The sequence below is a fragment of the Emys orbicularis genome, chromosome 1 (assembly GCF_028017835.1).
Source record: "Emys orbicularis isolate rEmyOrb1 chromosome 1, rEmyOrb1.hap1, whole genome shotgun sequence".
NCBI classification, from domain to species: Eukaryota; Metazoa; Chordata; order Testudines; family Emydidae; genus Emys; species Emys orbicularis.
The window spans coordinates 81,060,815-81,076,298 of NC_088683.1; the positions used below are offsets into that span (position 1 = coordinate 81,060,815).

Below are 15,484 nucleotides of genomic sequence, written 5' to 3' on the forward strand. Positions count from 1 at the left end.
CCACTGACATCACTGGGAGCTCTGAATGTGCTGGAAGAGAGAATATTAAAGATGAAAACTACTGCCATGAAAATCCAAAAGGATAATTTTGTCCTTAAAGCTCAGGGGCTGACCCTGCAGTCCTTATTCAAGCAAAACTCCCATTGACCGTGTGACTGCTTGAATAAGGATTGCAGGGTTGGGCCCCATGTGACAGAAAATACAACTGGTGACCCATTTCAATGCCAGGACCCTGGGAGAAGAACAAAGCATATTTGTTGTGACAGGATAGTCAATGCAATTAACTATTTTTACAGTATTGTCATGTCAGATCTATAACTGTACATGTATTTTCATTTAAAATAAGTCGCAATGTTTAACCACACTGTTTTCTTACAGTGCTCAAATGAAATTGCAAGCTCCATTAATGGACTTTCATTATCACAACTGTCTTTCAAACAAATACACCACCAACTATTGTACAAACATGTACTACCATCTGATTATTAATTTATATGTGGCTATGATGGAGTCAAATTTCATCTGACAACATACTGGTCAAAGCCTACAAAACTTCTGAATAATGGAAAAGCATTGGCTTTGTTTAGTACAGCAGTTCTTCCCAAAGGAGAAATTAAAATAAAAGAGAAGGATTTCTGAATCTTAAGTGATGGATGAGAACTTGTTTGCATTTCCTATAAAATTCAAACATTCCAACAAACTAGTGTTTGTATATTGCCTGGTGGACTAGTACAAAATAAATTGCTTTTGCTTGTTTTATGATTTCCCCAGATTTCCAGTGTCAGTAGTAAATAATTGGAAGTCAGTCAGTCTCCTTGGGGAATGACACCAGTTGGGACCCAACCGATGGCATTCACTACACCACGAAAGGAGGAGGACCAGCTTCAGTAATTTTGTCTTATTGATTTGGTGTCTGAGAAGTCCAAATACTAATGCTCCTAATGATCAGCCATTCCTTTTGACTTTTGGTAACAAGTATTCTCATGCAGTTAATATCAAACAGAACATTGTGCTCCACATCTGTCATTTCAAAATTTCCATTTTTGAACTCCCCTAGTCTCAAGTAAGTAGTACATTGCCTCCCTTTTTTGCTCCCTACAATCTTTTCCCCAACTTCCAGGGCTCCATGATGCAAGATGTCATTTTGCCGGTCTTCTGTTCCAGTGATAACTTTAATTTTACTGATTTTAATAGGCTTTTCAAAGACAATCACATAGAGATCTCCAGTAGAAGGAGCTTTTCCCCAGAAGTACTCATCAATGCTGCTGTAAGCCTTGCTTGCCTCGTAGTTTTCAAATACATTCATGTTGGTGTGAAGATTTGCGGGCGGGTTGTCAGGGATGTCAAACGAATCCTCTTCAAAGTCGTCATCCTTTAGCTTGTTCTCAGCTCCTTTGTAGGATGAATAATATCCCATGTGCTGGAACAGAGATGGCTTAAAGCGGATGACATCCTTTTGAGCTAACAACCCACGGAAATGGATTAGCAGCCAATCACAAGGCATTTCCTGGTAAAACATCAGCAAAAAATGAGCCAGGCGTGGGAGGTCATGGGAGTGGTATAGCTTTCCAATATAGCCCAGTTTGGAAAACTCCAGAGTCACCCAATAGGAACCTTCTCGCGAGGTAATTACTTTCTTAACAGCAGTCAAGAAGTTTTTAGAGCATCGAACGTCATCTTCTAGCATGACATAATAATCAGAAAGATTAGCACAAAAGTTAAGCAGGAAAGCATAATCTACATTTTGTTTGGATCGGAACTTCACACGGTCTTCTGGGTCATTGTAATTTCTCTTAAGGCCATCCAGTACTGGATAGTACTCCTCAGGGGCATGGATAACCATTAACCTGCCAGCAATGATGTGATGGGCAAATTTCTGTGAAATATCCTGGACCATCCCTTCACACCAGGATGAGTCAAAATCTGCTAGGTGAACCACCACCGTAATTTCCTTCAGTTCCTCATAACTTGACTGCTCAAATATGGACTTGATCGTCTCGAGCAAATAATTCCCCTTTTTCCGTTTGACTGAGGATAGTCCAATTGTAAGATACCCTGTGCAAAAGAAAATTCAGACAGAAAGATTAACTGAACGCGAATCAGGCTTTGAAAATCATATAGCAACAAAGCTAACCTCCAGGCCTGTAGTGTATTAAATAAAAATTCTGAATGATGAAGTCTGGGATGTTTAATATGTAAACGTATTAAGGGTATGCTACAAAAACTGTTCTATGTTTTTTCATGAAAGAAGAATTATGTTGTAAGCAATTTGACATATGGAGACTACTGAATTAAACATTAGTTTCTTAACTGCAAGAAGTGTTGTGAAATGGACTAAAGCCAAAGTGATGTGTGCATATATGCCTATTAGAAAAAAAGAAATACATATAGACAATGTTAAAGCTATAAAGAAATGGGATTGAAAAGTTATGGCTCACAAATTGTTCTTAAGTCAAGCCATTATGAAAAATAGCACAAAAGTATGAGTTAAAGAATAATGGCCTTGCTTTTACCATTTTATGGTTCCATAACAAGCTTGATTACATTTATACATAGTTTTGAGGATTTCTAAACTTTTCATGGATGATTTCTTCTAGCATTTTCAGTTTTAAAATATTTTCCAATTCTCTAATTTTTCCTTGTTAGAATTCCTATTACAAACTTCCTTTATATTTTCAGTAAGAAATAGACCAGGGTATTGAATTTGAGACAAGTAAATCAGATTTTACTTAAAAGTACAATACAATTTACTACTGAATATTATATCTTTATATATATATATATATATATATATATATATATATATATATATATATATATATATATATATAAAGATATAATATTCAGTAGTTCTATAAGTAGTTTTTAGTGCATTTAAAATCTTTTGGGTGAGATTTTGCCTTCTGCGGTATTTTGAAATAGCTCTTCTTGCACATGTGCATACAGCATTAGCTTAATTCTTTCAGATATTTGTTAACATGTACTCCAAATCTATTATTAGAATCTAGCTGTTTGGATGGAATGCAATCTCTGTTGGAATTGTGAGCAACTACACTTTTAAGAAAATCAGTTCATCCCCATATTTTCTGTAAAAATAGGTTCATGTTAAAACTAGTATGCTTCATTTCCATTGCAGCTGACCAAAACTCTATGTAAATATTTTGATTTGCAAAATTTTGCAGATAATGTGAGCATGGGTGAAATATTGCAATCATGTTCCAATGAGGTGTCCTGTGGCCTTCCTCTAAGCTGTCTACTCAAAATGGAGTAGTACAAATGCCATCAGTCATCAGCACTGCCTATACAACCCCAAACTTCTCAAACCTTATTTCAACTAAAATTTACATTGCAACCCTGTCCTAGGAAGACCAACAACTCACAGATGTCTTATTTTTCTCTCGGTGCTTGGACTTATGCATTGGACATATGCTTGGACTTCTCCATTCTGACCCTCATTTCCTTTGTTTGTGTGTGAAATGATTGATTTGGTGCCCCAAGGTGACCTGTCGAAAGCCAAATATTGGCATGTTTCAGTGCGCGGGTGAAAGTCTTGACTCCTGCCTAAAGTGAGAATATTAGAGAAATGAGGTGGGTGAGACAATAACTTTTATTAGACCAACTGCATAAAGTCAGAATAAGCAGACTATTTGGAACTGTCCTACCTGGGGCCTGAGTGCAGGAAAATCTACCCCGCTCCCCATTGCAGGCTATAGTGCTGTGGCTGAGTCCCTCTATGGTCCCAGCTTATGGAATGACCTTCATGCCCTATATATGGTTGTTCCCAGCTATAGGATCCACATAAGTGAGGATTCAGTGGTTCTACCCATCTCAATCCATGGAGACCCAGAAGTGCACCTGCATTGTTCCCCTGTATCATCCCTGTGCAGAAGTACCATGGGAAATCTATGGAACAGGCAGCATTGTGAATGTCACTGTAGGTCAAAGAGTTTTCACACAGTTCTAAAATGAAATAATTAATTTATGTAAAAAAACATCTGAGGTAACATCTTCATTTAATGAAAGTCAGATTCTGGTTACTTACTTTTCCTTGGCAAAGGTGTGCCAGCTAGATAGCGATAGGAAACATTTATAGATCCTGAATAATTTGACAAGTCTTTAAAAGTGTGAACATAGCGCTCTGAATTAAGCTGGTGTGTGGCTGTTTCTCTGATTAATTGCTTGTCCCCTTCCTAGTAAGATGAAAAGAGAAAGAATGAGAGAGAGCCCATGGAGGGGGAATACACAGAGAGAAATATATTTGTGAATGCCGGCCAAACAGACAAGGGGGGCAGACAAATTTCAAATAATAAACTTTTTCAAAGTTAGTTTTCTGGAAACCATTTAAATCTCACCTCATTTTAAAAATCCGTTATCTGAATATTATATATTTTTGGTTACAATAAATCTATCATATAGTTTCAGATTAAGAGTAATTGGGAAAGAGAAAAAAGCCCTTTGGCACAGAAACATTGAAGATCTAGTTTTCTAGAAGAATTAAGAGCACTACAGTATTGCCAGAAAAGTGCTGCTATATTCAAAGTAGGACATAATCTCCCTCGACAGTACAGTGGGGAAGTGTTTAACTTTTGTTTTTTGTGATATTAGAAACTGTTGCAGATGAAACATGAAATAATATTCTCAGACCTAAGGCAAGACTGTACCACTTTGGCACTTTCCTGAGTACAGACCATTCCTTCCCCAGATCCTAGATGTGCAGGGGAAGTGCACAAACTGTACTATGCTGAAGGATGCTGGTGCCTGCACCCACTGCGTGCCCTACCACCAAAATAGACTGGGGCAGAGAAAGGGTAGGGTTATGGCCCTGCCTCCTTCCCATCTCGCCCATTTCCCTTTGAGTTGAGGCTCTCCATACCACTATGGCAGAGGTGGACAAACTACGGCCCGCGGGCCACATCCGGCCCGCAGGACCCTCCTGCCTGGCCCCTGAACTCCTGGCCCAGGAGGCTAGCCCCGGCACCTCCCCTGCTGTTCCCCCTCCCCCGCAGCCTCAGCTCATTGCACCACTGGCGCAATGCTCTGGGCAGTGGGGCGGCAAGCTCCTCGGGCAGCGCAGCTGCAGAGCCTGGCCTGACCCGGTGCTCTGTGCTACGCGGTGCATGGCTGGTTCCAGCTGGGCGGTGCGGCTGAAGCACCACCAGCCACCGGTACTCCAAGCAGCGCTGTAAGGGGCAGGGAGTTTGGGACAGGGGGTATTGGATAGAGGGCAGGGGAGTTCGGGGTGGTGGTCAGGGGTGTGGATAGGGGTAGGGGTGGTCAGAGGGCAGGGAACAGGGGTTAAATGGGGGCAGGGGTCCCCGGGGGGGCAGTCAGGAAGGAAGGGGGGTTGGATGGGGCAGCGGAGGGCAGTCAGGGGCAGGAGTTCCAGAGGCGGTCAGGGAGAAGGGGTGGTTGGATGGGGTAGGGGTCCCGGGGGGGCAGTCAGGAAGGAGAGGAGGGGTTGGATGGGGCAGTGCAGGGCAGTCAGGGGTGGGAATTCTGGGGGGGGGTGTCAGGGGACAGGGAGCAGGGGGGTGTATGGGGAAGGGGGGCCAGGGGGGCCATCAGGGAACAGGGTGGGTTGGATGGGCCAGGAGTCTGGGGGGACCGTCAGGAGGCCAGAAGTGGGAGAGGTGGATAGGGGGTGGGGGCCAGGCCAAGCCCCCCTCCCCTAACCGGCCCTCCATACAATTTCCAAAACCCAATGCGGCCCTCAGGCCAAAAAGTTTGCCCACCCCTGCACTATGGCATACACAGTGTCGCACCCACACCATCTGTCTCTTAATGCTTAAGCAAAGAAGAAAATTTTCCATTGGAGCTGTGGTACCATGGAGTTGAGGTAGCATTAGGAATGCTTTTATAGTTCACATTGGGTGATCTTGGCCCTGAGAAGAGTAAGAAAATTATATGGCAGTTTCACACGTGTGCTATAATAAATTAATGCAAGACAAGTGACTTGAGCTTTGATTAAAAGAGAGCACTATGCAATAAACAATAATATTGCCAACACAAGCAGAAAGGACCAAAAAATAAACAATATTTATTTCAATGTTATTCAGGTTCACAATCAGGGATGTAAGAAACACTTCCAGTAACCTATCTTAGGTTCATGTTAAGTTCAGTATTTTTCTTTTATAGAAGAAATAAATAATCCATTTATGAGTTGAGTCAGGTTCTCTTGGCTAACATCCAGACGCACCTACCTGAACTGTTATGCTCTCTCATTCTGCAAGGTCTCCCTGGGGAATTTCTTCCTAGTGCTGCTAGGCTACCTTGCATTTACTGATAAGTTATGAAACAAAGCTTTAAGTTTATCACTTTCCAGATTAGAATGTAAGTCAATGGACTAGCTAGAGTCCACACCCTGACCTCAGGGGGTTATCAAACAGATGTTCATACAGCTGATCCACTAGACCTGCTGGCTACTCAGTCTCCTGATTTTTCTGTGGTGATCCTAGTTTTCAGCCATTAATCAGGAAAACAGTGTGCACCCAGAGAGGGAAGTAAGTGCAGGGGGAAGAAGCAGGCAGTCAGCACCATATACACTTTGTACTACATTTGACTGACCTTGTGAGATTCCCCTAACTTTCCTGAGAGCTGAGGGGGTTAATTGCCTCTCAAGAGACACTTTGCTCTTCATAGGATCCCCATATGCAATATTGTTATTACTTTCACAGTGCCCCCAAAGGGTACTTACATTTACAATAGAAATAAAAAGACACGGTCCCTTCTCCCTATCACTTACAACCCACAGTATATGCTTAAAGTCAGCATTGAACCATGCACATTCTGAGATCCAGACTAAGGCCTGGTCTACACTAGGAGTTTATGTCGAATTTAGCGCCGTTACATCGAATTAGCTCTGCACCTGTCCACACCACGAAGCTATTTAGTTCGACATAGAGGTCTCTTAAATTCGACTTCTGTACTCCTCCCCAACGAGGGGAGTAGCGCTAAATTCGACATGGCCATGTCGAATTAGGCTAGGTGTGGATGGAAATCGACGGTAATAGCTCCGGGAGCTATCCCACAGTGCACCACTCTGTTGACGCTCTGGACAGCAGTCCGAGCTCGGATGCTCTGACCAGCCACACAGGAAAAGCCCCGGGAAAATTTGAATTCCTTTTCCTGTCTGGGCAGTTTGAATCTCATTTCCTGTTTGGACAGCGTGGCGAGCTCAGCAGCACTGGCAACGATGCAGAGCTCTCCAGCAGAGATGGCCGTGCAATCCCAGAATAGAAAGAGGGCCCCAGCATGGACCGATCGGGAAGTCTTGGATCTGATCGCTGTGTGGGGCGATGAGTCCGTGCTTTCCGAGCTGCGATCAAAAAGACAGAATGCAAAGATCTACGAGAAGATCTCTAAAGCCATGGCAGAGAGAGGATACAGCCGGGATGCAACGCAGTGCCGCGTGAAAATCAAGGAGCTGAGACAAGGCTACCAGAAGACCAAAGAGGCAAACGGACGCTCCGGATCCCAGCCCCACACATCCCGTTTCTACGAGGCACTGCATTCCATCCTAGGTGCGGCCGCCACCACTACCCCACCACTGACCGTGGACTCTGAGGATGGGATATTGTCGACGGCCGCTTCCTCAGAGATGTTAGCGGACGGGGAAGATGAGGAAGGAGATGAGGAGGACAAGGCAGTCGACAGTGCTTACAACGCTGATTTCCCCGACAGCCAGGATCTCTTCATCACCCTTACAGAGATCCCCTACCAACCGTCCCCAGGCGTTAACCCGGACACAGAATCAGGGGAAGGATCAGTCAGTAAGTGTTTTAAACATGTAAACATTTATTTTTAACAGAACAGGAATATTAACAATATTAACAATGGGTTTTTCATGATTAGTTTGCCCTAGGCGCTTAACGTTTCAGTCCTTGGCAGTGCAATTACTGAAAAAAAATCTAACAATGTCCGGTTTAGCATGATTGTTTTGCCCTAGGCGCTCTACTGTTTAGCCCCTGCCAGTGCAGCTACAGTAAAATCCGGTCTATATGTCCGGGGATAGAGCAGAAATCCTCCTGGGACATCTCCACGAAGCTCTCCTGCAGGTAATTGGAAAGCCTTTGCATCAGGTTCCTGGGGAGAGCGGCCTTATTGGGTCCTCCGTGGTAGGAAATGTTTCCGCACCAGGAGACAATCAAGTACTCGGGTATCATTGCCTTGCAGAGCATGGTGGCATATGGCCCTGGTCTTTGCAGGCTTTCGCAAAGCATCCGTTCTTTCTCCGTCTCTGAAATCCTCATCAGAGTGATGTCGCTCATGGTGACCTGCTTTGAATTAGGTAGGGGAATGTTAGTATTGGGACTGCTGGCCTGTTCCTTTACAGAACTGTAACCGGCGGTTTAGAGCCACGCGGTGGAGGCGGGAGAGGAGCAGCATACAGGGATCTTTCCCTGGGACAGCCGCGAGGGGGTGGGACAGGGGCAGAGTTCATGCTTGCCGGATTGCTGGCAGCAGGGACTGGCATTGCTTTGAACGTGAAAGGAGGCCAGTGCTATTATTAAAGTTTTAAGCAGCCACAAGTCTACGGCTTACCATGTCAGCCTGTTACCCAAATTCCACTGTCCTGTCCCGCTTGTCTGATCTGCACTGCAAGACCCCAGGCACTGAATGCAAAGGCCGAAAATTCGACCTTGTCCTGAGTGCGCATGTGATAGGTGCTGTGCATGGTCTTGTTCACAGAGAAAGACTATGTTCTTTGTTCACAAAAAAAATTTATCTTTCTGAGGAATTCACTCCCTTTTTCCCATCCCACAGCTGCGACTGTCTCCCGACCTACCCTTGCATCACACTCCCAGAGGCTAGAGCAGATTAGGCATAGGAAGAAGAGGACACGGGAGGACATGTTCTCGGAACTTATGGGCTGCTCCCGAGCCCAGGGAGCCCAGCAGACCCAGTGGAGGGATAACTTGTCCCAAATGCACCGATCACACATGGAACGGGAGGAGAGGTGGCGGCAGGAAGACCAGCAGGCGACTCAAACGCTGCTTGGACTAATGAGGGAGCAAACGGACACGCTCCGGCGCCTTGTTGATGTTCTGCAGGACCGGAGGCAGGACGACAGAGCCCCGCTGCAGTCTATCTCTAACCGCCCTCCCCCGCCACAAAGTCCCATACCCCCCTCACCCAAAGTCCCAAGAAGGAGGGGCGGCAGAGTCCGTGAAAACTCTCACTCCACACCTGCAGACTGCTCAAGTACCAGAAGGCTCTCATTCCCCAAAATTTGATAAGTCCTTTCCTTCCCGCCTCACCCAAGCCCCCGTCCCAGTTTCATCCCCCAGTTTCATGTATAGTTGCTAATAAAAAATACGTTTCTGTTAATTACTGTTTCCATCATGTTCTTTTAGAGGAGAGTCTGTTTGAAGGGGGGGAAGGGGGTTGGTAATTGGACAGGACAGTCACCTTTACCAGGGTACAGACGCGGGGGCAGGTTCAGCAGCAGGGCACACACACATTGCAGTCACTAGTTACCCTGGTCAGTCTGGGAGGTGGTTTTCATGTTCTGTGTGAGGGGGGCTATGTGACTTTGTGGCGGGGGAGGGCGGTTAGAGATCTTATGCAGCGGTCCTTATCCTGGATCACAGAGCCACGCAGCAGGGGATCTGTAACCGTCCTCCCCCTGCCACAAAGTCACATAGCCCCCACACACAGAGTCCCGAACAGGAGGGGTGGCAGGCTCCATTGAAACAACCAGTCCACCAGTGCGGAGCCTGTCATTCCTGGAGTTTAGAAGCGTCCTTTGCATCACTACACTACACCCGCTCCCCACCACAGTCTGCGTCCCAGGTTCAACACTTTACCGCGAAAACAGTAATAAAGAAAATGGTGTTCATTAACAAATTTCAAGTGATTTTATTTTTAAACGTGTGTTGGAAGGGGGGGAACGGGGTGAACGGGGTATGTAACTGGAGAGGATAGTGAACATTTACTGGGTAAAGAAACGGGGGCAGGTTCAGCTTCTCTGTAAACAAACTTAATAGTCACAGGTTTCCCTGCTCACTCTGGAACCTAGCTTTCAAAGCCTCCCGGATGCACAGCGCGTCCCGCTGGGCTCTTCTAATCGCACGGCTGTCTGGCTGGGCGTAATCAGCAGCCAGGCTATTTGCCTCAACCTCCCACCCCGCCATAAAGGTCTCCCCCTTGCTCTCACAGAGATTGTGGAGCACACAGCAAGCTGCAATAACAATGGGGATATTGGTTTCGCTGAGATCAGAGCGAGTCAGTAAGGTTCTCCATCTCCCCTTGAGACGGCCAAAAGCACACTCCACCACCATTCTGCACTTGCTCAGCCGGTAGTTGAAGAGTTCTTTTTCAGTGTCCAGGGCGCCTGTATAGGGCTTCATGAGCCAGGGCATTAGCGGGTAGGCTGGGTCCCCGAGGATGACTATAGGCATCTCCACATCCCCAAGAGTTATTTTGTGGTCCGGGAAGTAAATACCTTCCTGCAGCCGTCTAAACAGACCAGAGTTCCTGAAAACACGAGCGTCATGAACCTTGCCCGGCCATCCGACGTTGATGTTGGTAAAACGTCCCCTATGGTCCACCAGTGCTTGCAGCACCATTGAAAAGTAGCCCTTTCGGTTAATGTACTGGCTGGCCTGGTGGTCCGGTCCCAGGATAGGGATGTGAGTTCCATCTATAGCCCCACCGCAGTTTGGGAATCCCATCGCGGCGAAGCCATCTATGATGACCTCCACGTTTCCCAGGGTCACTACCTTTGAGAGCAGTAGCTCAACGATTGCGTTGGCTACTTGCATCACAACAACCCCCACGGTAGATTTGCCCACGCCAAAGTGGTTCGCGACTGACCGGTAGCTGTCCGGCGTTGCAAGCTTCCAGAGGGCTATGGCCACTCGCTTCTGGACACTCAGGGCTGCTCGCATCCGGGTGTCATTGCGCTTCAGGGTAGGGGACAGCAACTCACAAAGTTCCAGGAAAGTCCCCTTCCACATGCGAAAGTTTCGCAGCCACTGTGATTCATCCCAGACCTGCAGCACTATGCGGTCCCACCAGTCCGTGCTTGTTTCCCGGGCCCAGAATCGCCGTTCCACAACATCAACATGACCCATTGCCACCATGATGTCCTTGGCGCGGGGTCCCGTGCTTTGTGACAGGTCTGTGCCACTCTCAGACTTCAGGTCCTCACCGCGCTGCCGTAGCCTCCTCGCCCGATTTCTCAGCATCTGCCTCTGGGAAAGGTGGATGATAAGGTGCGAGGTGTTGACAACGGCCATAACTGCAGCGATGGTCGCAGCGGGCTCCATGCTCGCAGTGCTGTGGCGTCCGCGCTGTCACTGACCAGAAAAGTGCGCGAACTGATTGCCCGCCGGCGCTTTCAGGGAGGGAGGGCGGGAGTGACGGTTGGATGACGACAGTTACCCAAAACCATCCTCGACACATTTTTTTCCGCAGAAGGCATTGGGGGCTCGACCCAGAATTCCAATGGGCAGCGGGGACTGCGGGAACTGTGGGATAGCTGCCCACAGTGCACCGCTTCCAATGTCGACGCTTGCCCCGTTAGTGTGGACTCACAAAGTCGAATTACTGTCCTTAGTGTGGACACACACGTTCGACTTTGTAATATCCATTCCACATATTCGATTTAAGTAAAATCGAACTACTCTCGTAGTGTAGACATACCCTAAGTGAATTTAGTGTTCATGAAAGTTTCTGGATCCATTGATCAGGATCAGCACACACAGCTGCAATTTCAGTATCTCCACATTTCCCTGCCAATGTGCGTCAATGCTGCACATCACGTACATGAACTGTAGTTGTATCACTAAGGCTGCTTAAGCAAAGTTGTCTTTGCTGCACTATCCCCCAGTGGGCTCATGCATTGAAATGGAGATTTCAGTTCCCACTTCAACATCCACAAGAGAGTCAGCACTTTTACGCAGCAATATGAGTGGATTCTACTGGAGACATGCAAGAGACTCCAAATGAAATTTGAAAGCCCCCAAAATCAACATTCCCCCCCGCCTTTTTTTAAATGGTTTCTGTAAGGTGCTGGCTTCTCTCCAGCCCACAAAGACCCACTGCCACGCCAAGCCTCTCTTTCCAGGCATGGTTTTGTTTTCCAAACACAAACACAGGCACAGCTCTTCAGCTCACCCTGGGCTACAGCTCCAAGGTTATTTCCCCCGTGGCCTCTTTCAGTCCTTCCTGCAAGGACTAAAAAATTCCTTCCTTGCTTTTTTAGATGAGCACCTCCCCTGGGTTTTCTCCCCAGCAAGTTCCCATTGTCTCCCGTCCCAGGGGTCTTCCTACTGCTCCTGCTCCCCCTTCCTTACTGACAACCTAGCACTACATAGCCCCGGTGCTGCCCTCTCAATTAGCCAAATTCTCTGTGTCTACTCTGCAATTAAACATCCCTGGCTGACACAGATGACTGGGCTCAGGCTGCAGAGCTCTCGAACTGCAGTGTAGATGTTTGGGCGCAGGCTGGAGCCCCAGTTCTGGGGTCCTTGCCCCTTGTGGGTCTCCTGAACATCTACATTGCAATTTTACAGCCCCGCAGCCTGAGCCTTGTGAGTCCAATGACACAGGCCAGACATGGGTGTTTAATTGCAGTGTAAACATACCCATATGCAGCAACTGTTCTGGGACAGGGGAGCTGGACCTGCTTCAATTAAAGGGGCCAGCCACCCGTTGACAGTCCATGTTAATGAAAAATACTAAGAATTTCACATTAGATGTGGGGGACGGGAAATCATAGCCTTGTTCTCCATTGGGTTGGGTATCTGAGAAAGGTAGCTGGGGAAGGACTGAAGCCATGGGCCTCATTCCCTCATCAGCTAACTTAAGGGGACTTTACAAAGACAGTGGCTAGCAGGAGAGCCTCAGGCAGTGTTACTCTACACATATAGGGAGTCAGGGAGAGCCTTGCAGAGAGTTTCCAGTTCCCTACATGTGTTTTTTTCCTGCAAGGGAACTATTTGGGATATTATTTCTAAACTCCCACATTTAAACTGCTGATCTTCTACCTTAGCAAAGAAAACATCAGATGGACCAGGGGAGCCGTCAAACGTGGTCAGGGATGTAGAAAAATAAAATAAAATAAAATAAAAAAGCCAACAGCCTAATACATTTGAAAAATGGTTGATGGACCATAAAGGTATCAGGAGATCTGGGAAAACTGTCAGGAGAAAGTAAAAGTCTTGGCTGGGAGCTACATGAGCTCAGACATGTCAAATTTGTGATGAGAGAAACAATGAAAGAAAGTGAATGTAAAAAAAAAGACAAATTAAGAATAAGACATCGCGGGAGCCGGCAAACAGGACAGGAAAGGATTTAAAAAACGAACCAAAAAGATGCATTTTGAGAAGCATCTGGGGGGAATTTGTAGCAATTAGCAGAAGCAAGAGAGGCATCAGGGAGAGTGACACTGGGAGAAAATATGGTATAAGCCAAGTCAAATTTTATCACAACCAAGAGATGATGAATAAATAAGATACTGTAAAAAATCTCAATGCAAACAATGTCACTAGAGGAAGCGATTTATCAAAAAGTGGAGTGGCATACCAGAAAACAGGGATTCTGTTTTGGATTACTTGAAAATGGATTGGCTAGCAGTGATAATATAGTAATATCACCTGTTAACTTTTTTTAAATCACTATTTCAATTTAGCATAGGTTTGACATTATTGGACATTGCCTAGTAATGTCTCTGGCCCTGATATTGAAAATCCATACACATTTATTATAACTTGTATTACAGTACTGACTACAGGCTGAGTGGGACCCATTGTGCTAGTTTCATAGTAACAGACACCAATGTACCCCGCTTTGCCCCCCACAATGTATGTTCTTAATAGACAAGACAAAGAATGGGAGGGGAAATAGAGGTACAGAGGAGTAAAGTGACTTGTGATTTGTCCAAGCAGGTCAGTGGCAGACCTAGTGAGAGAAATCAGGTCTCCTGACTCCAAATCTAATACCCTGTCCCATAGATTGTGCTGTTTCATGCTTATCTTTACTCATATGACTGCAAGAGCTAGGCCTTAAACAGTTGTCTCCTTTCATAGGGCCTGGTCCAACTCTCAACGTCCACACTACCATTTGTATCTCAGAAGTCATTTGACCTTGAATTGTGGCGTATGCCCAGCACAAACTGTAGAGTTACATCACATTATCAATAGTTTAGTGATTGAAGCTACTAATTCAGGTGCTTTAGGAAATCCTACCTTTAAATCATAAGTTTACAATAGGTACCATGAAAATTTTTAGGTTCCCATCAATACCTTTCCACCTGCCAAAAGCCCAAATATGGGACACATGGCATGACAGAGACTCAGAATGAGACACAGAAAAATAAATATTCATGCAAGAAAATGAAAATGATGTGGGATTAATTCCTGTTGTGTAATTGAGTCTTCTGTCACATTAGTTGTAGCTGTAATGCCACACTCCTGGGTGGGTCATTATCAGCAGAGACTGAACCTGGGTCTTGACCTCAGACGTAATAATTTTCAAGAATTAAAATGAGGGAAATCCAAATGTGTGCAGAATGGGGATAATTTTGTGACTAAAATGGAGAACATTCAAGAGGTATGGCTCCACACTGTGCTAGATACCTTACTTGTAATATCTGCAGTGCTCCTTAAACGTATAGTGGGAAATACTGTAATATATGTTACTTCTATAAGAAGAAAACATCAAGATTTTAATGGTACCCTCTCATATTTTATATATGTATGTAATATGAATCAATCTGAGGGGACTTTACTATGAACAGCCCACTAAAACGGGAGAGTTGCAGCCTTGTGGTACCTTGTACTGTGTGCTTGTTCCATGACCCCATTTCTTCCACCTAAGAAACTTACCAAGACATAACCATCTTCAATGTACAAGTTCATGAACAGCAGGCAAATGACAAGGACTCCTAAGAATGATACTGCTGATCGTTTCCGCAAGCATCTCATTTTATCCAAATATTTCAAAGTGAGCTTCACGTGAAGAAAAACATATAGGGTCTCCTAGGAGAAAAAACACAATGTTACGAAATTCTTTGAATACGTATAGAACACAACCACTTAGAGACCAAATCGCAGCCATTAGCATGTGCATTACTTCATGTGTTTGAATTAGAGATGGCCACAAACTAAAAAACAAACCTCTAATTCAAACAGCCCCAGATTTTGAGGGATTATGAACCTGAAACCAGATTCAACTTTTGTGGCTCATATCCATGTCTAGTTTAAATCAGAAAGACCATTTTTCTTTAAGATACTGTCCATTACATTTTGTTAATTATTCTACCAAGTTTCACTCACTGACCTTATATATGAACGTACTGCATGGGGCTGTGTTTTCATAAATTGAGGCAAAGAATGGTCTATGCAAGTGTTAAACCGCACATACAAAAATAAATATTGGCATGCCAATAGGCATCCAAGCTGATAGAAAATAGATCTAAGCATGTGTGGAAATTTGTCAAAGATTTTGCACATTCATTTTGAGAACTTTCAGGATGAAT

General features: G+C 45.3%; 1 protein-coding gene across 1 annotated transcript; it reads right to left on the minus strand.

Annotated features, from left to right (window-relative positions):
- Nucleotides 1-898: 898 nt before the first annotated feature.
- Nucleotides 899-14,933, minus strand: MGAT4C (MGAT4 family member C). Its single transcript, XM_065423449.1, has 3 exons — nucleotides 14,832-14,933; nucleotides 4,043-4,190; nucleotides 899-2,055 (listed from the first exon to the last, which is right to left on the minus strand). Exons 1-3 carry the CDS (start codon nucleotides 14,928-14,930, stop codon nucleotides 899-901), a joined length of 1,404 nt encoding a protein of 467 aa, XP_065279521.1. The 5' UTR covers nucleotides 14,931-14,933.
- Nucleotides 14,934-15,484: the final 551 nt, after the last annotated feature.

What these genes read in the sequence shown, in the direction of transcription:
- MGAT4C (XM_065423449.1), bottom strand. Translation starts at nt 14,930, where the DNA reads ATGAGATGCTTGCGGAAACGATCAGCAGTATCATTCTTAGGAGTCCTT. An exon ending in TTGAAGATGGTTATGTCTTG is followed by an intron (nt 4,191 to 14,831) that starts GTAAGTTTCTTA and finishes TCATCTTACTAG; the next exon opens with GAAGGGGACAAGCAATTAAT. An exon ending in CACACCTTTGCCAAGGAAAA is followed by an intron (nt 2,056 to 4,042) that starts GTAAGTAACCAG and finishes TCTTTTGCACAG; the next exon opens with GGTATCTTACAATTGGACTA.